At 39.4% G+C, this 24,183-nt stretch overlaps 4 protein-coding genes across 5 annotated transcripts in view; 1 reads left to right on the top strand and 3 right to left on the bottom strand.

The window, feature by feature from the left end:
* Positions 1–3,588, bottom strand: part of LOC101174779 (cytohesin-3) — a 29,224-nt gene extending 25,636 nt beyond the window's left edge. Inside the window, exon 1 of the mRNA XM_011487890.3 lies at positions 3,267–3,588. Coding sequence (XP_011486192.1) covers positions 3,267–3,285 — 19 coding nt within the window. The 5' untranslated portion in view covers positions 3,286–3,588. The remainder of the gene's footprint in view (positions 1–3,266) is intronic.
* Positions 3,589–8,856: 5,268 nt separating this feature from the next.
* LOC101175028 (ras-related C3 botulinum toxin substrate 1) lies at positions 8,857–14,624 on the top strand. Its single transcript, XM_004080157.4, has 6 exons — positions 8,857–9,154; positions 10,941–11,012; positions 11,103–11,220; positions 11,959–12,021; positions 12,116–12,275; positions 13,680–14,624. The coding sequence occupies exons 1-6, from the start codon at positions 9,120–9,122 to the stop codon at positions 13,808–13,810; spliced, it is 579 nt and encodes a 192-aa protein (XP_004080205.1). The 5' UTR covers positions 8,857–9,119; the 3' UTR covers positions 13,811–14,624.
* A 489-nt stretch (positions 14,625–15,113) lies between these two features.
* On the bottom strand, positions 15,114–18,811 carry crym (crystallin mu). Of its 2 annotated transcripts, none has more exons than XM_023949570.1 (8): positions 18,450–18,811; positions 18,197–18,383; positions 16,868–16,930; positions 16,678–16,779; positions 16,029–16,212; positions 15,831–15,952; positions 15,676–15,760; positions 15,114–15,598 (listed from the first exon to the last, which is right to left on the bottom strand). In XM_023949570.1, exons 1-8 carry the CDS (start codon positions 18,614–18,616, stop codon positions 15,525–15,527), a joined length of 984 nt encoding a protein of 327 aa, XP_023805338.1. In that variant the 5' UTR covers positions 18,617–18,811; the 3' UTR covers positions 15,114–15,524. The 2 variants fall into 2 exon arrangements, with proteins under 2 accessions (XP_023805338.1, XP_023805339.1); XM_023949571.1 differs by having other exon boundaries at positions 18,233–18,383; positions 18,450–18,680.
* Positions 18,812–19,459: 648 nt separating this feature from the next.
* snu13 (small nuclear ribonucleoprotein 13) lies at positions 19,460–21,445 on the bottom strand. Its single transcript, XM_011487954.2, has 3 exons — positions 21,245–21,445; positions 20,977–21,097; positions 19,460–19,879 (listed from the first exon to the last, which is right to left on the bottom strand). The coding sequence occupies exons 1-3, from the start codon at positions 21,245–21,247 to the stop codon at positions 19,617–19,619; spliced, it is 387 nt and encodes a 128-aa protein (XP_011486256.2). The 5' UTR covers positions 21,248–21,445; the 3' UTR covers positions 19,460–19,616.
* Between the last annotated feature and the right edge of the window lie 2,738 nt (positions 21,446–24,183).

The raw sequence follows: 24,183 nt of genomic DNA on the forward strand, positions 1-24,183 counted from the left end.
CGCTTTAACGCCTGGCGTTTTTTCGCGTCGGTGTGCACACTCTCATTGGGGCCCTTTGTTTAGTCACGAGGCGTTAAACGTCGGCGAAAATCGCCGGCGAAATTCGTCCCGGTGTGAACAGGCCTTAAGGCTCGTATGCAGAAATGCTTAAGTTCTGCTCCGCTTTTGACAAGTGTCACAGACCAACCACTTATCCAACCGTCCTCCCACGGAGATCAGCCACAGCGAGCCCCCACATGACAGCCTGACGTCCTCCTACACAGCAACCACAACCTTATCCGCTCCCCACAAGGGAGAACTTCTCCTTCTTTCCCTCAAAGCTGCAGAAATCACACAGAAGGGAGGCAGGAACAAGTTCTGCTGCAAATTTAGGAAAGGAGATCAGAAAAATCTGCATTGGCTCAGAAGGTTTCTGTTAGTTTAGCTTGGATTTTGCACAATGAAGGGTGCAGTTTTAAGGAAAAAAAAGCAGCATTTTTTCATTAAACCTTCATAACAACCCAAAGAGCTTCTGTAAACAAGACGAAAGGCAGGAAAGCCATTTGCTTTCCAAGTCTATACAGCCTCCGTCCAGACAACTCCAGCTTCTGCATTCTTTCCACTGATCCGCGCAGCTATACAATGTTCCTAAAAATAGACGGGGGCCTAATAAAAACACTTGTTGCTGAATTTGTGGCTTTAAGGCCAAGCGTCTGCGAATCTCCCCCAGCAGAGATGCAGCTTTGCTTCTACAGTGCCGTTAATCAATACAAGCAGCTGTGTTGCACAAGACCATGTGGCTGCAGGGCTTCTTCTGCGAATCCGTATGACATCAGTCCGGTTTCAGCTAAACTTGTGAAGGCTGGAAAGTTCCCCTCCACATGTGGGGGTCGACCACACGGACCAGAAGGTCGTGACTTCTCCGATACGGTCACATTTTAGTGCTGAAGTCGTACTTTTGTGACTTCCTGCTGAGACCATCAGCTGACCCTTTCCCGAAAAATTCGTCTTTGACGACCGATCAGAGTGCGGTCTGTGGGTCTGATTATTCGATCTTCACGGGATTTTGCATTTGCTGCACAAAGTGGAGGGCTATCTGTCCGTCTCTGCTGGATTTACTGAGCACAGCAGTTGCAGCGTTGACTCGTTTGCCTCTCAGATCAGACAGGCGGTTCGGTGCTAACCCAATCCACCCATAAAAACGCCATCCGTCGCCTTTCGCCACCGATCTTGACCCACCGATTTACGAACAGAGAAAGGAGAGGATCCTTCCCGGATGAGGCGTGCTCCTGTCCTGTCAGTTTGAGTTTTTGCGATCTGAAATCTGCTGGAAGTGTTTGGTAAAGACAGATTTAGCTCTCGTTATACCAAGTGTGCATGCGAACAATGTTAAGTGATGTGTGAAAGTCAAAGGGAGTGTGACTGAGCAGCACAGGCCTTCTCATTTGTCTCAACGCCAACAGTGAATTCAGCTAATAATTGACTCGCAGCGGAGAGATTCTGTTCAACAACCAGGATTTTTTTCTTCTTCTGCAAAAGTTCTAAAAAAAGGGAATTACACTCTGCAAAGGAAGTTTTTAGCCCCGGGATTATGAAAACTCTAGGTCAATGTGAAGGAAAATGAAATCAACATTGTGTTTCTGTGATTGAAAAAGTAAAACTGAAGACAACAAACAAAGAAAACCCCGAAAATTTAACATACACAGGTCATTCCATGATAATAGAGAACAAATGGAGAACTCCAGGTGAGAGCTCCTCCAGGTTCTCTCAGTCCAACTGACAAACTGTTATCAGACGGCGGCCGTTTGTTTAGCCCACACTCCCTCTGCAGCCCACATATGCACGGCCGTTTGGATTATCAGCGGCATGCGTGCACTTCAACACTATCATACAATAGCTGTAATCTGTCTTAAGCAGATTCCTTCATCTCTAATTTGAGGAAGTAGCAGGAAATGGTGTGAGCTTTCAGGTGATTCGGTCTAATGTTTTTTTAATCTATGCTCTTAATGAATCTTTATGGAGCAAAATGATCAAAGAGAAATTTAGAAATAATATGTGACAAATTCCAAACTGCACTTTCAAAAAAACCTCTTTTGTGTTATTTATTTTAAGGATTTACTACAAAATGTGTGCAAAAACCATAGAAAAGGTGATGATAAAGTGTAGAAAGACCTAAATAAAATGTATAAATTGGAGGCAAATGAAGTTTAAAAGGTGTATAAAAGTGAAACCAGTGCTTTTCCAAAATAATTTTTTTGAAAAATCTGCTTTAGAGTATTTAAGTGTTTACATCACATTGTGCACACAAATATTTTTAGAAAAAGTGAGGATTAAATGTAAAAATATCCAAATAAAATGCACGAATCAAAGGGAAATTCAATTCAAATAGTGCATAAAAGTAAAAGCAGGACTTTTACAAAATCCCTTTTTAAAATCAACTATTTTACTCACCATGTGCAAAAGAAATACAAGACAGGGTGATGATAAAGTGTAAAAACATCTAAATAAAAGGCAAAAACTGAAGGAATATTCTGTTTAAACCAAACTCTGTTAAAATGTGCACAAAATCACAAGAAAAAGTGATGGTAAAGTGCAGAAATATCTAAATAAAATGGATGAATTATAGGCAAATTCAATTTAAACTGCATAAAAGACCAAAAAAACTGGAATTTTCCAAAATCTTGTGTGATTCGTTTAAGGGTTAATTTCACAGTATGCAAATGAAACACTAGAAAAAGTATCTCATTAAAATGCATGATTCAAAAGAAAAGTCAATTTAAACTGTACATAAATGTAAAATAAGAGTTCACTTCATAATGTACACAAAAAGTAATAGAAAAAATTGATGAAACGCGTAGAACTATATAAATAAAATGCATGGATATCAGGAAAATTCAATTTAAATTGTGCATTAAAGTGTAAGCAGGTATTTTACTAAATAATTTGGGTTTTTCTGCACTTTTTAGATATAGTTTAACATTTAAATATGAGTTACTGCTAAAAGGACAGCTGATGATGGTCCAAAACCCATTCATAATTTATATTAATTAAGTTTATAATAAATTAAATAGCGTCTTCTTTGAATTTCTTTATTTATAAGGATGTCAGCCAATAAATGCATTTTTTTCCAATTTCCCATAAAATCTTGAGGCTCTTCGAAGCTTTAAAGCAAGACATCAAAGAGTGAGAAAGTGTATTTGGATGGTTAGAAACCACACCATGTCCACCCATCATCCACCCATCATCCACCCTCAGATGGAGCCTGGCTGAGCGGACGACAGGCTTACCGTGATTGTCTTCGTCCATAGCGACGTCCTGAAGGCGCAGACAGTCCAGCAGGAGGTGTGAAACCTCTCGAGGCTGCTCTTCTTCTCCCCTAATGCTTTTTCTTTGCAGGATCTCCTTTTTCTCCCGGATGATGCGTTCACTGCCCGCTCGGAGAGCTGACCTCCCGCGGGTTCTTGATGCAAAGACGCCGGGGTTCGGAGCCGCAGTCTGGGCGTGAATTCGGAGGTGTTATCCGTGAAGAGTGGAAGTGATGTTCGAGAGATGAGGGTTTGACACGGCTGCCTCTCTGCTCTCCATCCTCAGAGGCCCCGCCTACACTCACATTAGCTACGCTGCAATGAGGGGGACGTCAGCAAACCCCGCCCCTCGGGGGGAAAGACACAAACGCAGGTACGCATGCGCACAAAAGAACAATAGGCGCACAGACTGTTCGTAGTGGCTTTAAAGTTTTAAAAAACATCAATATTTATTTTTATTAAGGTTTAAAAACAAATTATGTGAATTTTGATTAAAAGAGAAAACATTTTAGAATAAAAAAAATATTTAAAAAATTGAGTTTTTTTTATTTCCTAAATTAAGGAACGTACACATTTTTGCCAAAACAATGCTTCTTTTTTATCTTATACTATTATAAAGATACTTTTCTTTTCTGTACAAGAAAAACTTATACTTGTAATACAGTAGGTGCCTGAATGTAATAATATTTGTATTTTTTTAAGGGTTTATCGCATTCTAAAACATAGGCAATCCTCACATTTCTAGTATTTTTTTATGAATTATGAAATTATGTCTCACAATTCCTGTTTCTTTTTTATGTAATTCCTCCAGGTTCGACCAAACATACTACAAAAAGCGTAACAAAACAAAAAGATGAAAATAAGATGAAAATAATTATATATATTTGTTGTTACAACATGAACATGTTGTAACAACATGAGCTCATTTTCATTTTAGCTCATTTTTTATGAACAGAAGCTTATTTTTAACTTTGCTATATACATAACAAAACTTAGCATAATAGAAAAGTTCATATAAAAGTGTTTGTTTAGATTTCACTGAGGTAAAAACGGGTTTAAAATGGAAATTGAGACCGAAATCAACATAGTCTGGGCAAATTTGTATGTATATTTTAATATTTATACACAATTTATGCATGAAAAAAAGAAGTCAAAGCAATTTAGACGTACATTTTTTCCGACCCTGTCTTTTTCTAGACTTTAAAGTGACTAAAGCAGTTTATTGTTTTTTTAAAAATACATAAAAGTTATGTTTATTACTTTGTTTTTACAGATTACTTAATGATTTAATTTTTCCATCACTATATGGCATTTTACATCTATCTGGTGCATTTCTTTATTTAAATCAATTTACTTAGTACCGGTAATAACAACTCCCCTAAAGATTTTTTTTTTTTAAATCGAAGGTTATTTATCTCCTTTTTTTGTTGTTTGACCTCATTATGATTAATGGGGCCGAATGACGACACTTTGGAAAAGTTGCGGTCAGAGCATTTCACTTCCTCTGTCCCTGCCCTTCATCTACGAAGGAGACTTTTCCAGAACAGATCCTGGTAGCAGCAGGCGATCTGCACACAGGCAGGACTCTGCTTACGGTCAGAGTCCTCAGGAAGGGAGTAGCACCGAGGACACATTGTGCGGAACCGCTGGAGCACAATGGAAGAAAGTTATTCTGGAGGAAATGATGTGATGGGCCTGCTCTCCACCCTGTCACTGCTGTGAAATCTGATCAGTGGAAATGGAAAGTTGGATTAAATAAAGGTAAAATATAATCTCCTATATTGATGTAGGAGAATTCAATCATTATGATGTATCTGAAATGAGGGTACAACACATCTGAACGTATTCGCCTGATGGCTTTTTTGTCAACAAAGTTTGTTTGTTCCTGTTTTTGTGTGTCAATCATAAGGCTACAAAACTTCAGTTTATCCCCTTTCAGGGTCACAGGGCTGCTGGAGCCTATCCTGGCCACTTTTGGGCGAAGGCAGGGGACACCCCTGACAGTTTGCCAGTCTGTCGCACACAATCACCACAATCACACAACCATACACATTCACATGCACACCTATGCACAATTTAGAGTGACCAATTAACCAATGAAGCATGTTTTTGGACGGAGGAAGACGGAGACCCCGGAGAGAACCCACACATGTATGGGGAGAACCCTGCTTCGTGTGAGGTAGGAGCGCTAACCACCATGCCACCGTGCAGCCCCCCAAAAAAAATATCACTTTGGCAAAAAGTATTACAGTGAAAGGGGGAAAAAAAGCTGCAAAATAAAAAAAAAGAGGACTCTGAACAATATTTTGGTCTTTAGTTGAACGAAATGTGCAAAGAAAACAACTTTTGTTTTAGGAATTGTGGGAAAATCTCTTGTCGTTTCGTTCATATTATAGTTCTAGACTTGACCTGCATTTGAAATAACTTTAGATCAACCAAAACGCTCAAGCAATAAACATTAGATAGTTTCACGGCTGTATTGCTGTAAAAGTCTCATGTTTAGTCTTGTGATTCCACAGATCCAAGCAGAACATAAAACTCACTTTTCCTGCACTTCCTCTTCACTTATTTACTCTAAACTGACAAATCACATTCAACAAAATATCTTCTCTTTCCTAAAATAGAAACTTTAATAATCCACGTTGCTTCAAAAGCTCCAGGCACAAACAAACGCTGCATAGCATTTCAGCATGTTCCACTGAATTCCTCCTCGGAGGCCCGCCTGCAGGCAGACGCCACAGATGTGTCCTTGTTTATCTTAAAAGTACACCAGACGAGAAGATTTTATCATGAAAACATCTCTATCTCTGCGATCTCTCACAGCAAAAGAGCAGAAATAAGCGTAAGTTCTAGGAATAATTAAATAAGTCCAGTTGGAGACGTATCGCTGGCTTCCAAAGAAGAAAGCAGAAGGGTGGAGTCCTCCAAACAGTCTGCTGATGGCATTTATTCTGGACAGATAAATAGATGTGTTGATCTCACGGTTAAATATTTACAGAGTCAGACTGAAGGTTTGGACGCTCCGGTTAGTTTTAAACAGGAAGAACCCTGACGGTGGTGTTCTCCAGGTTCTCTTATGTCCTTAAAGACCAATTTAAATGAAAACTATGTTTTTTAGTGTTTATAAACACATTTTTGTGGCATTTTTCTCGCAATGGAGGACAAATATCAGGGGAAATTGAGCTTAAAATCGCATTTCTGAGTATTTCTTTATTCAGATCGCCGTGAATCGGCAGCAGATGAAAAGAAGAAGGCTGTCTGAAAAATCCTGTAGGTTTGACGTAGGCGCTAAACAACGGCGAGCCACAACCTCTCTGCTCTGCTCCATTCCGATGTATCCACTTGTCTAAAAACAAACTTAATTTAAAAAAAAGACTTTGAAAACTGATCAAAAGATGATCGCAGTGGCTCCTTCAATATTTAGTGAGTCAGACGGAAAGGTTTGGAGGCTCCAGTTAGTTTTAAACAAGATGAATGTTGGTGGTGGTGTTCTCCAGCTTCTCTCGTGTCCTCAACATCTCTAATGTTTACTCAAATCGAAAAGAGTTTTATCCAAAGTTTTCTGGATTTTTGTCTCACTTGGAGCATCAATGGCATTTTACCTGCTGTGTAAAAGGTGTGTTTGTACACTTTTCTTGTCTGCCGGCATTTGAGAGGACCAAATGTTTCAGCTTTTCTGTGAGGACAATTTTCCTTATAAAAATGTTGCTTTTAAGTTTCAGGAAGATGCTGCTTTGTTTGGACAACTCTTTCTTTCTGCTTTACACCTGAGAGCAACCTAAACAGGGAGTGAAATCCTGCAGCCACTGCAAGATGTTTAAGGAAACCCTCAGGAAGGAGCGCACATATCTCACATTCTTCAGCTTCCAGGAATGTTTTTTTGGGCTTTCCAGATTCATCATGTGAAGATTTCTTCACACTCAAACCTGAATGCCATAAAGATGCTATCAAAGTGTTCTGAAACTGATTGATTCAAAGCATACATTTGCATTTTTTCAATGGCCCCCACATCTTCAGATCAATCCTTTCCCCTGTCTGAGCTCCTGAATCATTCATGCCGTTTGTCTCCAGTTACTGCAGCCGATAGGCTTACGCTGATCATGTGGAAAGATGACAGCAGCACAAATGCCAAAGCCTCCGCGGGGTTTAGCCATCTGCTTGATGTGCTCGTTAGGCTTTCACGCCATTAAAAATGTTGACTTTCTCCAAATTACAGGAGGTGATAATGTGCGTGGCTTGTTGTTTTACCACTGCATTGGCGTTTAGCTGATGACGGCCTGCAGCCTATCAGTCTGACTTCCATGCAAATGAGCTCAGTGTGGCAGGGATCATTACATCTTAGAGCTTATTAAAGAGCGAACGATCAGACGTAATCATTCGTCTGGCGAATGGTAAAAATACCGACAAAAAAACGTTATTAAAAATGTAGTTCTGCTCATACTTTATACTTTGGTTCCAATTTAAATGCATTAGGAGACTCCCATATGTCTTTATTCTGGTAATTTTTCTTTGCTACAGAAGCAGGAAAAGTCCAGCCACACAACAACATTTTGTTATAGGCAGCCTATTTGGATAAAAGCCTCCAAGATCTGAACTTTTGCAGCTCAAAAAGTGTGGTAGGACATGCAGAGATGATGATGTGACTCCTTCCTTATGTTTTATAGCCACCCTGTTGTGTTGGGAGTGGTCCTGCTCATCCTTCTTTAATCTCGCCCTCTGTTGCTTTTATCTCCCACTTAATTCTAATGTCCATCTGAGTAATTATGGATTTTTTTTGTATTTTACAGATAAAATGTTTAATCCAAATGAAAGCACTTTGTAAAACAGATGAAGAAGTAGAGTGGCATTTACAAATGGAGTTGATTTCATTTAAAATTGCACAACACTGCCTCTTTTGTACCCAAATTCTAAACTATGGCAGAAACAAAAATAAAAGTAAAAACATTTTTGGGATTTCGAAGTATTTCTACATTTTTAAGTTTTAGTTTTACGGCATCCCAGATTTTTCTCACAGTACTTAAGTGGTTGTGTAAGGATTTGTTTTTTGTCCCAGTGATCTTTCATCAAAAACATTGATCAAAATACTTGTACTTCGATAAATATGTTCAATTTGCATGTTTATCTGAATTTGTCTCAACTGAATTTATTAGGGGTTGCCATGAAATTAGTTATATACATGTAAAAATATTTTTTGCCTAAGTGCCAAGCATTGTACAAGCCTTTGTAGCAGCTGCTTGCCATATTTACAGTGTTTACATCTTTTTATATTTTTGCTTCAATTACAACATTCTAAAATTTACAACTACAATTTCTGCTTTTATTTTGAAACGTCCTAGGGTTTTTTGTAATAAATTTACAAGGAAATCCATATTACTTTGTCTAATTGGTAAAAATGTTCCTCTTTTAATCATGCTAACAACAGTTCACTTGTTATGGGGTTACCAGTTTTCAGAGGGGGGTTTTCATGGTGGCCTGCTCCTCCTTGGAGGCGCCACTGCACTTTTTACATGGCCGCTAGATGGCAGACTTGGGTTGTCCCGCCTGGACCGGAAGTGACTTCCAGCGTTTCCCAATCCCAAAAGTGTGGGCGTTTCTTTTCCCTCAGTCTTTCTCCACTTCAGATTATTTTTCTTGGGTGTTGCCTGTGTGGTGGAAAAGTTTTTGATTTCCTTCAGTGTTTGGCTTTGCCAACGACTTTCCACACAGTTACCGGACAGCAGCTGGGGCTTGGTTTTCCCGGTTTCCTGCATTTTTTCCCCTAAAAAGCTTTACTTTATCCGTTGAAGCCACTGTTAGCTAACTAAGCTAACTAACCGGGATCGACCCGTCCGACCGATGCAGGCCATTAAATGTGTAGTGGTGGGGGACGGGTAAGTTCTAGAACGCTTTATTTGTTCTGTAACAACTATAATGGACTGGTATAACCCGTGTCACAATAATTAAAGTTAGCTCAGGTTGACCTAATTCGCAACAGTTTGGTTGGGGCTAACACGCCAGCAGAACAGCTGTTGTTGGTCCTGCTGTCGAGCCAGCTGGGTCACAGATTTATCCACAAACTGGACGAACTGAAGGACCTGGTTTGAACTGCCAAATTAAAACCTAAAATTTGACCCAGAATCTGTTTTATGGCAAAGTAAATTAGAACTTTTAACGAAATTTGAGGCTTGGTTTCCGTTTGTTTAACACAACCAACTTTAAGTCTTATTGTGAAAGTTTTGTTTTTCCTGTCATTTTTTTATGTATTTAATTTTTTAAAACAACTTTATTGAACAGGGGTTATAATACTAAAGAACACATTTAGTATACAGCTTAAAACACAATGGTTAAAAGAAATGGCTGAGACGATTTATTAAATAAATACATGAAAAGATTAAAAAAAGATTTTAATGTATTTCTGTTAAAAGGGAGTGATATTCTTTTTTGTATACATTTAGATCTTTAAGTAAATGTGGAAAAATAGTGTTTTATGATTAAAGTTACATTTATAAATGAATTTATAAATATGAAATTTAGCCTAAAGAATCAATGAATTAATTTTCAAGGATCTTGTGCTTTTTTTAAAGTTCCTAAATACAAAGTTTCTCATCTTAACGGTCTGTGAATGTTTTCCCTGTGATCATAATAATTTAAAAAAAAGGCAGATTTTTAGATTTTTGGCAATATGCACATCAACTAAACAAATAAACAAATGATACTAAATAAAAAATATAAAAACATACCACAGTTATTGGTGACATTTGCACCTTTTTCTTTATTTAATGTTAAGAACTAAACACACATGCAGAGAATATTACCGAAACCAACAAAGATGAATTTGGTGTCAAATTCTTCATGTTTTAAAAAGTAATGAAGTAAACCAAACCTGTTTTAAATCAATTTAAAGACACATTATTAAACCAATGCTTTGTCTGGACGTTTGTCTGTTTTATTTTTTTATTTTTTTGCTCTACTTGTCTTTTGGAGAAAGCATCAAATGTATTTTTTTTCTAAAGTACTGATCAAAAACATTTGGTTTGAATGCCTTAGTCCATATTATTTATTTAATTTCTGGTTTATCACTAAACCCTCACATGACACAAACGCATAAACCTGTTGCACTTTTGTGTTCAAACTAATTTCAGTCCTGCAGGGTAATGATGGAAGTCGGTTGTTTTCTTATGTAGCTATTCGGGGAAAATACCAGCTCTGCAGTCCGTGACAATCTGACTCTGATATTCATATTTTAGAAATAAAAAAATATAAATATTTAAGTCTTTTAGTGCTTCAAGCATTGCTACATCTTGACTCCTTTTGGCAAGTTTACACATATTTACATCCAAAGTCAAGAAAAGATTTTCCTGCAAAAATTTCTACTTTGTTTATCTTCAATCATTTTCTTTTTTGATAGAACACACGTTAAACTTTCTTATAAAAGATATAAATGTATAGAAGGAGTATTAATTTAAAAAGCCATAGAGCAGTTGTGTTCAGATGCCTTGGGATAACTCCTGTGTTTTCTCCTCACAGTATCCTCATTGTTTTCATCGCAGCTCAGGCAGACGATGGAAGTTCTTGTTTGGCCTGAATCCTAACATTCTCAGATCCTTCTGCAGCTGAAGTCCCAGCCTGTTACCGAGAGTGCAGGTTCGGTTCTGATTGAATGCTTTCTGACCTCAGGGCTGTGGGTAAAACATGCCTGCTCATCAGCTACACCACCAACGCCTTCCCTGGGGAGTACATCCCCACAGTGTAAGTCCGGCGTGGGACAGTCACCACTTTGACTATCGTCAAACCTCCACAGGACTCTGGAATTCACCTCGTCCTCCTCTCCGCCCCCAGGTTTGACAACTACTCGGCCAATGTGATGGTGGACGGGAAACCGGTCAACCTGGGTCTGTGGGACACGGCGGGACAGGAGGACTACGACAGGCTTAGGCCGCTCTCCTACCCTCAGACGGTGAGCGGGTTCCACAAACAGAGCAAGGCACCTAGAAATGACTAATGTGTGTATGTGTATATATATATATATTAAGCCTGCACAACATACCGCAAATTTATCGTTATCCCGACATTAAGCTGTGCAATATGCATACCACAAAAGACGGCGACAGATCTGACAGATCTACTTGACAGTCTGATGTAGAGGAGAGAATCCAGTAGTTTTCTCAAAATAAAACTTCCTTCAGAATGAGATTATAAATAGAATGGAACAAAAGTAAGCTGTGGTTTTTGTTTTTCTACAGCTGGTGTGGTGAGACCACAGGTATAAAAACCGCATTTTGTTTCAAAATAAATTGAAAAACAAAAAAAGCACAGAAGATGGATTGAAGCCGCATTGGGGACAAAGACTCATCTAAGCCATGCGCAGCTTCGCGTCTCACCAAGAACATTGTTGTTTTTTTAACTTGGAGTCATTCTCTGGACTCGAAGCTGAGGTCAGACGCTGGCGCTCAGCAGAGCCTTGTATCCACTGCATCTATACACTGTCTGGAGGAGGACTGAAGGAAATCTCTTGTTCAGCTCGTTTTGTCTTCAGAACAATCCGGTCTCTGTGACTTAAAGAAGCTGACTAGTGTCATCACTCTTGCATATTTTAAAGAGCCTCATATGTTAAAAATACATTTCTGCAATGTGGGATTGTTAAAGGAACGTTTCAGACTCTGATGAAGTTTCTAAAGTGATGTTTTCTTCTCAGGATGTGTTCCTGATTTGCTTCTCCTTAGTCAGCCCCGCCTCGTTTGAAAACGTCCGAGCCAAGGTGAGATCAGTGTTGGACGATGCTCGTGTGCAGATCTGCGTTCTGAGAAAACGGGAAACTAAAGCCAGGCTCTGCTCTAAATCTCCCTCCGCAGTGGTACCCAGAGGTCAGACACCACTGTCCGGTCACGCCCATCATCCTGGTGGGCACCAAGCTGGATCTGAGGGACGACAAGGACACCATCGAAAAGCTGAAGGAGAAGAAGCTCTCCCCTATCATCTACCCCCAGGGCTTGGCCATGGCCAAGGAAATAAGTCAGTTCCAGATCCAAACAATTTTTTTTTATGACTGAAGCTTCGTTCACACCGCCCTCGGTGCGTCTGTCTTCCAAATTCTCGCGTTTACGAAGAGCTTTGCAACTTTTTATGACCGTTTTTGGGCCGTACGTACAAATAGTGCTTTGAATGCTCATTGCCAGCTAAACCGGGGTTGAACTTTGACCAGTCGGAGACTTGGATTTGGTAGTGACGCGGTATCGGATGAACGCAGACACGGCGACGTCTGCATGTTTTTGTCCAAATAAAGATGACCCGAGGTCACCCTCCTGACATCCAGAAATGGCATTGCAGGGGCGTTGGCAATCATTTCCATTTGGTGCCCAGTGTTCCTAAAGTTACTTTGAATCCTATTTATTTTGTGCAACATCATTCAAGTCATTGCTTAAGTCATATTACAAGCTAAGTGCTTGTGTTCTATTTTTTGTCTTTTTTTTCTCTATAGTTTTTTGTTTCTCATTTACTCTTGTAAGCGTTCGTTACCACCGATCGTCTCGATGGGCTTATCCTCAGATTTAAATAAATCGCCAGATTTGCATTCCTCACCAAGCCTCTTTCAACTGTAGGTGGCGTACATGCAGTAGTAAACACTAGAAAAAGAAGAAGAAGCCCCTCCCTGCTTATCCAATGTGATAACTGTGTACTAATAAACAAATGCTCTGGGGACGTAGCTTTACAGCTGAGGTTTTGATGTGGTGAATGTAAATGTTATGTCACCTTTTGACAAGGTGTGAACTTTTACAGCAAGTAAAGGTATGTTAGAAAAAAATTTAGATTATTAATTTGATTCCTAATTTGACCCCCCCCCCCCCCCAAAAAAAAAAAACAACCTCAAAGCCCGTGTCATACAGCCACTACGTACATTTTGCACATATTTTATGGATTTAAACTGGTCATCCATGAATATACGAGGCAAAAGTGAGAAAAGTTGTGGTCTTTACATGAAAATTTCATGTGAAGACCACAGAAATATGAATAAACCACGCAAAAAACACGTAAATCCACGTAGAACATTAACGGTGCGTGATTGTGTAACTGTTTATATGCAACTTGTTAGGGATTCCTGCGTCATTTCCTTAATTTGTATGTGATTTGTGCGCCATATATGCGATATAGAAGTCATATATCGGTGGTACATGCAGGAAAAGTCAGGTAGATATAACGTGGAATGGTTGTGGAAAGACACACATTTGCATATGAATCTCACAAAAATCATACACAATTGTATGAGATTTACGTAACAATTGGGCATAAACTACTTAAAAAAACGTGTAAACTGCATCATTCTCAATTCTCACCGATTTCTTTTGGGTTTGTCTGCATATTTGATTCTTCCTAAAGGTTTGTTTTGGGTTTATTTTGGGCTTTTTGTCGCTCCTACAGGTGCGGTGAAATATCTGGAGTGCTCGGCTTTGACGCAGCGCGGCCTTAAGACGGTGTTTGATGAAGCCATCAGGGCCGTCCTGTGCCCCCCGCCTGACAGGAAGAAGAAGAGGAAGTGCAGAATACTCTAATAGGGGTCCTCGAAGAAGGAATCCAAACATCTGGTTTCAGTTTGGGGTGGGGCAGCGTTCCCACAGATGTCCGTTGCTGCAGAGCTCACATAGAAACTGGGGTAGATGGACAGATTCCAGCAGCCCTGATGTTTTCCTGTTTGTTTTTTAAATGAGGCGTTTTCTGGCTGACTGCTCCTTTCAGACGGGATTCTTTATAAAGGCCTTTGGGGGAAAGGGGGTTTAATAAAAAAAAAGCTGGGGCATAGAAAAACGTGATATTACAGACAGGAAATACTTGAATACGTCATGTAACTTCAGTAGACGTTACTCTAAAAGGAGGTTCCTGCTGCCTTGACCAGCATTTTCCCGTTTCCGGTCACCTTCAGCTGTTGGATCCCTTTGTTTACATGTCTGAAAGGACTGGGGTGCTGCTTCTTCTGCTGGTCCAACTGTCGGGAGTTTTGTCTGTGTTCAGTCAGTATTTGATGGCCGACGTGAAGGTCGTTTTTATCCACATCGTTTCAGGAAGTTCTTGCTCAGAAAAGTGCTTTGAAGGCTTCATGAAGGCGTGTCAACTTCCCTTGTTTGGCCCCATTTCTTCATGTTTTTATGAAGGTCGGAACTCATTTTAGTTCTTAAGAAGTTTCTTCAAAATCTCGACCTTTTTTTTCTTCTTCCTTGTTTGTTTTAATGAGACAAGATCAAGTTGCTCTGAGGAACCCCTGAATCTGAACTCAGCAGCTGTCCTGTTACTGTCACTTCATGTGGTTTTTATAGAACAAGACGGGGATTTTTATTTTTTAAAAATGCAAATAAATTTGGTAAAAGTGTTTTTTTTTTGGCTCTATTTATTTTTGGAGTAAGTAATTGTTGCTACAACATGTACAGTAAGTAGAAGAAGACTTTAAAATGACATTAAAGACCCACTGATCATCAACCTGTCATTTTTTCCAGGACATAGTTTCTGCAGAGCAGCAGTAGTTCATCAGAAAATAACCCTGCCCTCATTTCTCAGCATCTGTTTACACACTCCTGCTAGCTTACAGCCCAACCTAACATTAGCGGTGCAACAAAACTGATCCAGATTCCAGCTCAGACGAGGAAAACAAAGACGCACATGGATCCATTTGTCCACAAGTGGATCCATCAGATCGGGAGCTTGTGGCCCCGCCCAGCGATCTTTTTAAAGCGTCACTTTTTCATCTGCTCCTGATTCACAACGATTTGATTGAAGAAATACTCAGAAATGCAATCCTTAGCTAAATCTTTATAAAATGTGTCTATAAGAACATGTTAAAAACACAATTTTCACTCGAGTGGGTCTTTAAATACATCGAACTATTAGCACCATGAATGAATGAACGTTTAGACTCATCCAGAGGAAGAAACTGCGCAGGAGTAAATGTATAGAAGTGAAAGATTCCCCACATGAGGCCTAGATGAATCCACTTTATTGTGAAAAGGAGATTAACTTGATTAATTCAAACAACTGAAAAATGTTGAGTTCTGTTACAAAAAATATTCCTCTTTCAGGTTAAAAGGAAGTATTAAAGAAAAAAAGCACTCAAATATTTAGGATTCTTTAGAAAAAGTTTCATCTTAAATCAGAGTAGCTTCATAAAGTCACAGTTTTATGCATCTGTTTCTGCAATTTTCCATTGAAATATTCCAGAACCATCATTCCGTGTGGAAAAGAAATCTTCACATTGAATTGAATTGGAATGAATTTGCCTCAGAATTTTCCAGCTTTGGCTTTCCATCGATCAAACACCAGCTGAGCAGACACGGCATCCTCGACCCCCATCCCTGTTCGGGTCAAAGGGAGACTGATGTGACTAAACACCAACGCAAAACCACAACAGGCTAAGACTTAATCTGGTTACCGAGGGATTTGAACACGGTTGTCTTCTCCCTGTGAGCCGCTTTCGTCCCGTTGATGACATCCCCGAGCTCTGCAAACACCTCAGCCTACAAAGCAGAACAATTCTAACCGTTTCCAGATGTTCAGTGTGTGTACAAAGAGAAAAAAAAAACGGACCCCAGAGAGGATGACGTCCCCGGATTCCAGCATCGCTCCCTCCCTGCTGTCCGCATACACCACAGCCTCCTTCATCAGCACATCATCCAGCTCCCGCCAGTCTGGCCTGCAAGCTCCCACCGCTGAGGGTCACGCCCAGTTCTTAAAACGCCAGATCTAAATCTAGAAATCCACTTGAAGCTGTTTGTGCTCTCTCACCCGCCACGTGAGCGCCCGCTTTGACCCACTGACCGAAGAGCACCGGCTGGGTGGATCCCGTCACCGTCACGATGACGTCCGCCCCCCTCACCGCCTCCTCGGCTGAGCTGCATCCCTGCACGGGGCCGTCGATGGAGCGGATAAACCTCGCCGCTCCCTGTTTGGTGCGGCTCCACACCCTCACCTTAAATAAAAAAAAAAACATCAGGAAGCTGGAGTGAAATTTGGAAATTTTCACGTTTTCCCAGAACAATCCGCAGGAAATGTCACACACACGCCGTCAGGTTAAGTCTACAACCACAACCAAAGTTTCCCTGACCTTTGACCTCTGGAATTAGCTGCCATCTTAAATTTTCTCAAATAAAAAACACTCCTCCTGAGGATCAGCAACATTGGAATCAGAAACAGTAGATTTTAAACGGTGTTAGTGTGGCGAGCTCCTTAAATTGGCGTTCCCCTTTTGCTCGCACATTTTTTACGGAAATATTGTGAAAATGAAATATATGAAATTTTTGCTGAACACACACACACAAAGGATACCCAAAAATTCACTTTTGCCAATTCTTGCAAAAATGACATCGACCTGTCCGTCACCCCGAGCTGACCAAAAACTAAAATGGTTGCTATGGTGTATGGTCTTTAAGCGTACCTCTTTAAATAAAAACATCTCGGTGAAGACCCGATAATGACTTAGTGCCTGCTTTCCGGTTCCCAGGATGGCCAGAACCTCTGCTTGGGGAGGCATCAGCAGCTGCGTGGAACAGACACGTAACCTTTAAACAGGGGCGTGACATCAGAACGCGGCTGAATGTCTTTTTTTTTATCTTTATCTGAAGTGCCTTGGCGGAGATGGCAGAGACCGCCGCTGTCCTCATGGCTGTGATGACCTCGCCGTCCATGACCTGCAGGTCAAACGCGTTATTCTGTGTGTACCGTGGTTTCCAGTGTGCACACAGGAAAATAAGGCTGTTGGTACCCCTCTGTTGATGGAAGAGGAACCTACAAACTATCAAATCAAAGCAAGGAAATTAGCATAATGGTGTTTTTAATGTGTTCAATTTGCATTTTTTGCGTATTTCTTAATTCAAACCGTTGTGAGTGAGAGGCAGATGAAAAAGCTTGTAGCAGTGACGTAGGTCACAGAGCGTCCAAGTAAAGAAGACTGTGAAGCATGGAGGAGGTGTAGTCATGGTCTGACACACTGCGGGTTCAGTGAAACCTGACGAGCATCGGCCCTTCTGGAGCCAGACGTTCAGTCTAGTTTCAGAAAACTCAGGATTATGACCCACAACAGCTGAATGTCCAGGAGCAAAAACATTGGATATCACCGGAGAGTTCTTCTATTAGAACCTGAGGTTCCAGATTCACATCTTTGGTAGAAGAAAAATGTATTTAATTTTAAAAAGGAAAGCATTTTTATGACTAAAAGGTGCATCAAGCGAAACAAAACAAATCCAATAAGTTAAACTTTATTTGTTCTTATTCAGGTCCCTGACTACAGTACCCACAATCCTCCAACAATCCATCAATCGGTGTGGCTTTGTAGTTTACCACAGTAATAATATTGTAATAATACGGTCAGTACGCACAACTACAATGCATACATAAAGTGCAGGATCTATTGAAAGGATTTAATTACCATGGTCCAAAAACTATGTTAGGGTCACTTAGTTAGCTCTAATTTAATTTTTGTTTGTTAGGTTCATGAAGTTATGGTAGAGGTGCAAAACAACAACAAAATTGTACAGTTTTTCTTTTCTTTTATCACTGCTATTATCACATGACCTACCAATACATTGAGATGATCCTGTCACACAGGATGTCTTATTTTGAAAGGAAGTCATGTGAAGCTATTTTCTCTTCACGTTTGTTCTACTTTTGCCAAAAAACAATCGTTTGTTGAGATTTACCATAATAGTAACACTAACATAAATACAAAGCAGTGTCTTATTTTTTTATTAGGGTATGGTTTGTGAAAACTCAGCCCCAAGTGGCTCTTTAGGTGTTGAAGGTTGCAGACCCCTGGTTTAGGAGATTTATTTGATTTAACACAATCCTTTTATTTTGTATTTTATTTATTTATTTTTACCACGAGTTGCACTAATTTATTTATTCATTTATTGTATTTCTTTTTAACTCAAGCCAGTTTTCCACTGAGTTTTCCTTACACAGAGGTGTGGCAGTACCGGTTCTGTGGAACTCACAGCTTTGACGTTTCCATACTCTGGATCCAGCAGCACCACCGTGGCCTGAACGGCCGGTAGGGTGGAGCCCTCCTCCCTCTTGTAAAAACACACAAACTTGGTGGACAGCACCCCGTCCTTCTCCATGTACGTTGGCATGAGCCCCATAAACCTGTAAGCAGCAGAGGGATCAGCTGAGGAGGAGGAGCGCGCGCGCTGTGCGCCGCGAGGGGCCTACCCGCCGTGCTTCTGCAGCGGCACCGCGGTGCGCACCGGCTGCAGCACCTCCGCGGCGTCCCGCCGCGAGAACTTCCCCAGAGCGTCCTCCAGACGCGGGATCAGGTCTGCGGGGCTCAGCAGCTGCTGGACTTCACGCTCCCAGATGACGACAGGAGGCGCCGCCATGGCGGCTGCTGGCGGACTGGAGATCACCGACGCGTTCCAGCACAAAGTTCAGACGGTTTCTGATGAAGCACGGAGGCGCGTGCAAACTTTTTTTCCCTTCAAAAAACTTTATTTGCAAGTTTTTGAAAAGCTAACATATTGAAAATTTTAGTCAATCCTACATTTATAGCAAAAATGTTTTTTCTCAAGCAGGATTTTATTCAAAATAAAATAAGTAACCACTTTTTGTCTAAGTGTTAACGTTTCTTAAATGTATTTAACACAAAAAAGGACGATGTCGCCTTATTATAAACAATCTTTACGAATTTACAAAAATAAAACCACAAATTGCATATGTATTCATTTTAAAATTATTTTAATTTTAGTAATTTTATTAATCGCATCTTTAGTTTTACTGTGTTGAAAGATGAAATTCTGTTCACTGAACAAAGTTTATGTAAAAAAATAACCTTATTTCTGACAATTTCAGAAATGAGATAAAGGTAAAACGTTCTAAATGTTTTTTAAATAAATTGTAAGAAAAAAATTGTTTAGACCCAAAATTCTGTTTTTAAAATGAAAACAATGTATTGCAAAGCACTACTGGATTACACTTTGAATTAATTCTTTAATACTCATTTATTTGGTAAACATTTAACTTTGTACATTGTAGAGACGTATCTTCTAGAGTCCTTCAGTTTCAGACACTTGTTTTAAATTACATTTCTAACTGGATGAGATGCTTGGAAAAAAATGTTTAATTTCTATGATGTTTTTCTGTCTTCCATTTAAAGTCTCCTTGGTCTCCACTACTTCTGCATAAAGTAAACACTTCTTAAAGGGAAAAAAAATAAAACACAGGAATTACATTAATAAAAAATGTTTATTAGGAAATGATGTTGGTTTTGGACACTGATAGAAGCAAAGCTGCTATGATCACCAAAAAAATAAAAAATAAACACCTAAAAGTATTTTGTTAAAGTAAATAAACTCAAATGAGAACAGAAAATGAGCACAGAGATCACACCAGCAGTCTCTCGATTGCCATTTGGACCGACTGGATCTGCGGCTTGAGCTGGGATCCTTCCTTTATAGTGACGGAGGTGGCGATGACGGGACGCGACACGCCGCAGGCCCGGCCCAGCGCCTGCTTGGAGCGCACAAACACGTACGGGACGTTCTTGTCCTCGCAGAGCAGCGGCAGGTGGAGGATGATCTCCAGCGGCTCAGCGTCAGCAGCCATCACAATGAACTCCGCGATGCCTCTGTTCAGGGTTTTGGTCGCTGTGGAGGAGAGAGCAGAGTCGCCTCGCTGTCAGAACACAGGAAAATGTAAACAATATTAACAATAATAATATTACTCCAAACCCTTGGAAGGTTTGATGATATAAAGTGTCAGAATATAAGATGACATACAAACATTTTTTTTTATATCAGGATGCTTAACTATGAAGCAAAACGAAGACAAAATGGCGTTTTTCAAATATCTGGACAGCATCTAGAATCGCTTGGATTCATCTAGATCCTACAAATATTTGGCTTGTTCATTTTTTTTATTACCTCAGCTTTAAATTGACTGTTTATGAATAAAATGCATTTATTTGAAGCTTTTTTTAAACCAGAAAGTCCTGTTTAACACAGTTATGCAACCTTAATATCTCCTACTGATCGATTTTGTAGAAAGAATTAAAGAAATACGAATGAAATTCTGTTTCAATTGGAAAAAAGTGACAACAATTCATCTATGGATTAATTTCCACTTAAACATTTGACTTATTGAAAAATATTTGTGCAAAAACAGTTTTTTTATTGAATAGTTTATTAAATATTTTATACTTGTTTTCAGCTGTGAACAGCAGTTATGAATAAAAGGAGTTTAAAGCTAAACAGAAATGGAAATTTGCTATAAAAAATGTCATTTAACTCATTTTACTTTAGAATCAGTGTTTTAGCAGAGATGCAGCCCTGCATTCTCCAGCTTAGAGGGCTGTTTTGAATTTACAGCAGACTTTATGGGTTTTTTTTAGAAACACATTGGAGGTTAGAGTGAAGAGGGTCAACCTGCCAAAATAAAAGTTGCTTTCACAGGTAAGAAGCCTCCTCAGGATTTTTGCTCTGGTGAAAAATGTCTGCTGAAACACCAGATTCTTCTTCAACTCTTTCACGCTATCTACTCTTTCTGGTTTAGGTACATTAATCATAGGCTTTAAATATTGGGTGATTTTTACCGGAAGTGAGAGAATCAAGCCTACTAAGCGCTTTATTTTATTTCGTTTCATCATGATGTTTCACGAATTTTGTCGTTAATACAGATAAAGACTGCGATAAATCCCAAGAATATTACACCGATCAGCTAAATATTTCTCCTTTAATTCCCTTACCTTCGTTGGCCCCCTTCCTCAGCTGCTTGTAGTTGGAGGCTTGCTGCACCAAATCCAAAATAGTTTTGGTCAACGTGGCGTCGGCCAGCGGGTAAGCCTTTGGGTTAACCTCAGGTTCTGACTGTTGACAAAAAATAATAATAATAATGAAACACAATAATTACTTTAAATTTAGAATAGCCAGATTACAGCACCCCGCGTGCTGTTATCAGATGCTAATAGCTAGCGGCTTTCGTTAGCTTGCTAGCTCAAGACAAACTACACTCACCATTTTGATTTTCTTTGATATTCCGGCCCTCTCGGCGAAATGCTTCACGGAGGACTAATTCCTTTAACGGGATCGAAATAAGTATAGCGAACGCCAAAAGTGGTAAATTGCGTCTCAAAACCTTCCAAAGGCTGCAGCTCGTGCAAACGTTTACCCCACGTGTGTAGGTCTGCACATGCGCAATATGCACATCAGTAAAAGAAAAATGGTTCGCCCTCTTGAGGTCATACTTTTAACCATTGAACTGTTATTTAACCAGTTTTAGCTTTTAAATATTTACAATAATTAAAATATGATGATGAGTTAAATGAAAGTGATAGTTTTCTAGTTTACAAGAATTTCAACTTATTTTACTTGTGACAGCAGCTGCAGTTCCTTTCAAAATAAAATACCCCCTACACAGATCGGTTGTAGCAGATAAACAGATTCCGAGTTTACAAATAGAGTTAAAACTGCTAGACAGATGCACCCATAATTCGTTTTCTCATTTTACTATTGAATATAAACATGACAACATTGGGGCAAAATCCACTTTTTTTTAACCTGAACATCTGTTTGCAATTCTATACTTTAATTTTGCTTCTGAATAGCATCTAGTCATTGTTGATCAACAGAAATAAGGACTGTTGCTTTATGTGCATCATTTTGCTCAGTTTTCTAAATTTAAAAAATTATAAAACACAACTGTCAACTAAAAGAAATGAACCAAAACCACAAATCCATTATTTATGTTAGTATTATCATTAGCATTTTTTCTTCAAAACCAAAGAGCCACAATGAAAGATTATAAGAGCCACCTCGGCTTGCAGATGATATCCCTATGTTAAATAAATTAAAAATTGAGAGCACAATTTATGTAGAATCCAGATAATGTTGTGTTTGCTCTGAAAAAAATAAGTTACTTCTTTTTATTTTATTTTTCAAATAACAGAGTAAAACTTTAATACTAAAGCACTTTTCATATACCAGCATCATTATTATTATAACGCTCTTCTTTCTGGTGCTAAGAAAAAATACAATTGATTTTAAACGGCACACATCTTAACCACAAGCAGACAGTGGAGTTTTTTTTTTTTAGGAAAAAACCCTCAAAACTCATCTTTTCCACTTTGCTCTTAAGTAGTTTTTACATGTTTGAATATGTGTGTGGGCTATTATTCTTGTTTACAATTTATTTATTTAATGTAAATCACTCTGAAGTGTTTGTAACAAGAAAAATGCTCCATAAATAAAGTTGAATTTGAATTTTAAATACTTCTTCTCCTGAATGGAAACATCCTTTCATTGTTGTGTGATGTGTTTCGTGATGAAATTGTGAAATTGTTCAATTATCGCAAAATTAGATATTTTTGTTAAGAAAATAAACCTATTTACACGAGCAAAATGTCCCGTAAATTAGTAAATTTGAATGTCATTCTCTGTTCTTAGTTTTTAAATTAGTATCTCCAGCATGACCGCTTTTACTATCGTCTCTAACCTAAAAACTTAAATCCTGCAGCTGTTAAATTAGGAGACCCAACTCCAAATTGCTAGAGGAGCTAAGATGGCGGTCCGTGCGGTCAACTTTTTGTGAGCTGCTACGGTCCGGTCCCAAAATATCCCTTTTGACCTCATTTTCAAACTGCTGAACTAGTTTTGCTTTTTTTTGTATTACTCTCAAGTCTTACCACTGTAAAGAGACAAGAACGAAGTGAGAAAAACAACAACAGCAATAATAATTAAGAGCTCCTAGAATGCCACGGGAAAAGCCTGTATCGGAGAAGCCGACTCCCGCATCCAAAAACCCAGAGATGACGACACATGACCACGAATACGCCATGGAAGTTTCCTCGCTGTCTACTAAAAGGAAAACCCCGGTTACACCCACCAAACCCTCCGTTCCACCTAACAAGGTAGTCGTCTCTAACAAAAGTGATGCCGAGTTGTCAGCATTAACTGCCGCCATCGAAAAACTGACTGCGAGATTTGACGACTTTGACGGTAGACTTCGGGAAAACTCTGTGATTCTGGCTAATCTGACGAAGATCACTGAGGTAAACGCTGCTGATATAAAGGACTGTAAATCCAAAGTGCACAATCTGGGAAAAGAAGTTTCTGTGCTGAGGAAAGACAATGATGACTTAAGAGAGAGGGTGGTGGAGATGGAGCGATATAAACGGCGCTGGAACCTGAAGTTACAAGGTTTGAAAGAAAAAACCGAGGAAAACACCCGCAAAGAAGTCCTGGAGATCCTGGCAAAGATCGCGCCACAGCACACATCGGTGTTGGAAATGGTTGTGGATACAGTACATCGGCTGGGGAGGAAAGAAACCGGGAGGCACCGGCAAATCATCATCCAGTTCTCCATGAGGCACTACCGCGACATCTTCTGGAAGGTTTCTAAGGATGCAAGGGTTTGTCAAGAGTTGGGAATCTTCTTCAAGCAGGATTTCTGCAAAGCGGACCGAGAAGCAAGAGCTGCTGTCTGGCCCAAAATGGAGAAAGCGAGAGCTGCGGGACAGAACGTGTACTACCGGGGCCACATCGGGTACGCTAATGGAGTCCGTTTGTCTCCAGACTAGCTGTTTTTTTGTTTTTTTTTTTTATTCTTCTTTACTAGTTTGGAGTTAACTACCATAAATGCTTTGTTCTTAAAGCATAAACCTCATTTGCTCCGTTTTTTCCACACCTTAAGTTCACAGAGGAAAGTGAAACGTTGTTGTTGTTAACTTGAAAGTTATAAGTTCTAAAGTATTTTTTCTAAAAGTTTGAGGTCTAGTTCTGCATTACAATGTTGTTTGGGATCTGAATTCCAACCGCTAACTTTCACCTTCAGTAACTAGCTAAGTAAGTAACTTTTTGTTCATTTTTGTGTTATTGTTTTTTTTTGTATTTCATGTCTAATTTTAACTTTGTTTCTTTAAATGTTAGGGGTTTACGAGACAATGTAAAAAGAAAAT

This window comes from Oryzias latipes, chromosome 19 (assembly GCF_002234675.1).
Source record: "Oryzias latipes chromosome 19, ASM223467v1".
Lineage (NCBI taxonomy): Eukaryota > Metazoa > Chordata > Actinopteri > Beloniformes > Adrianichthyidae > Oryzias > Oryzias latipes.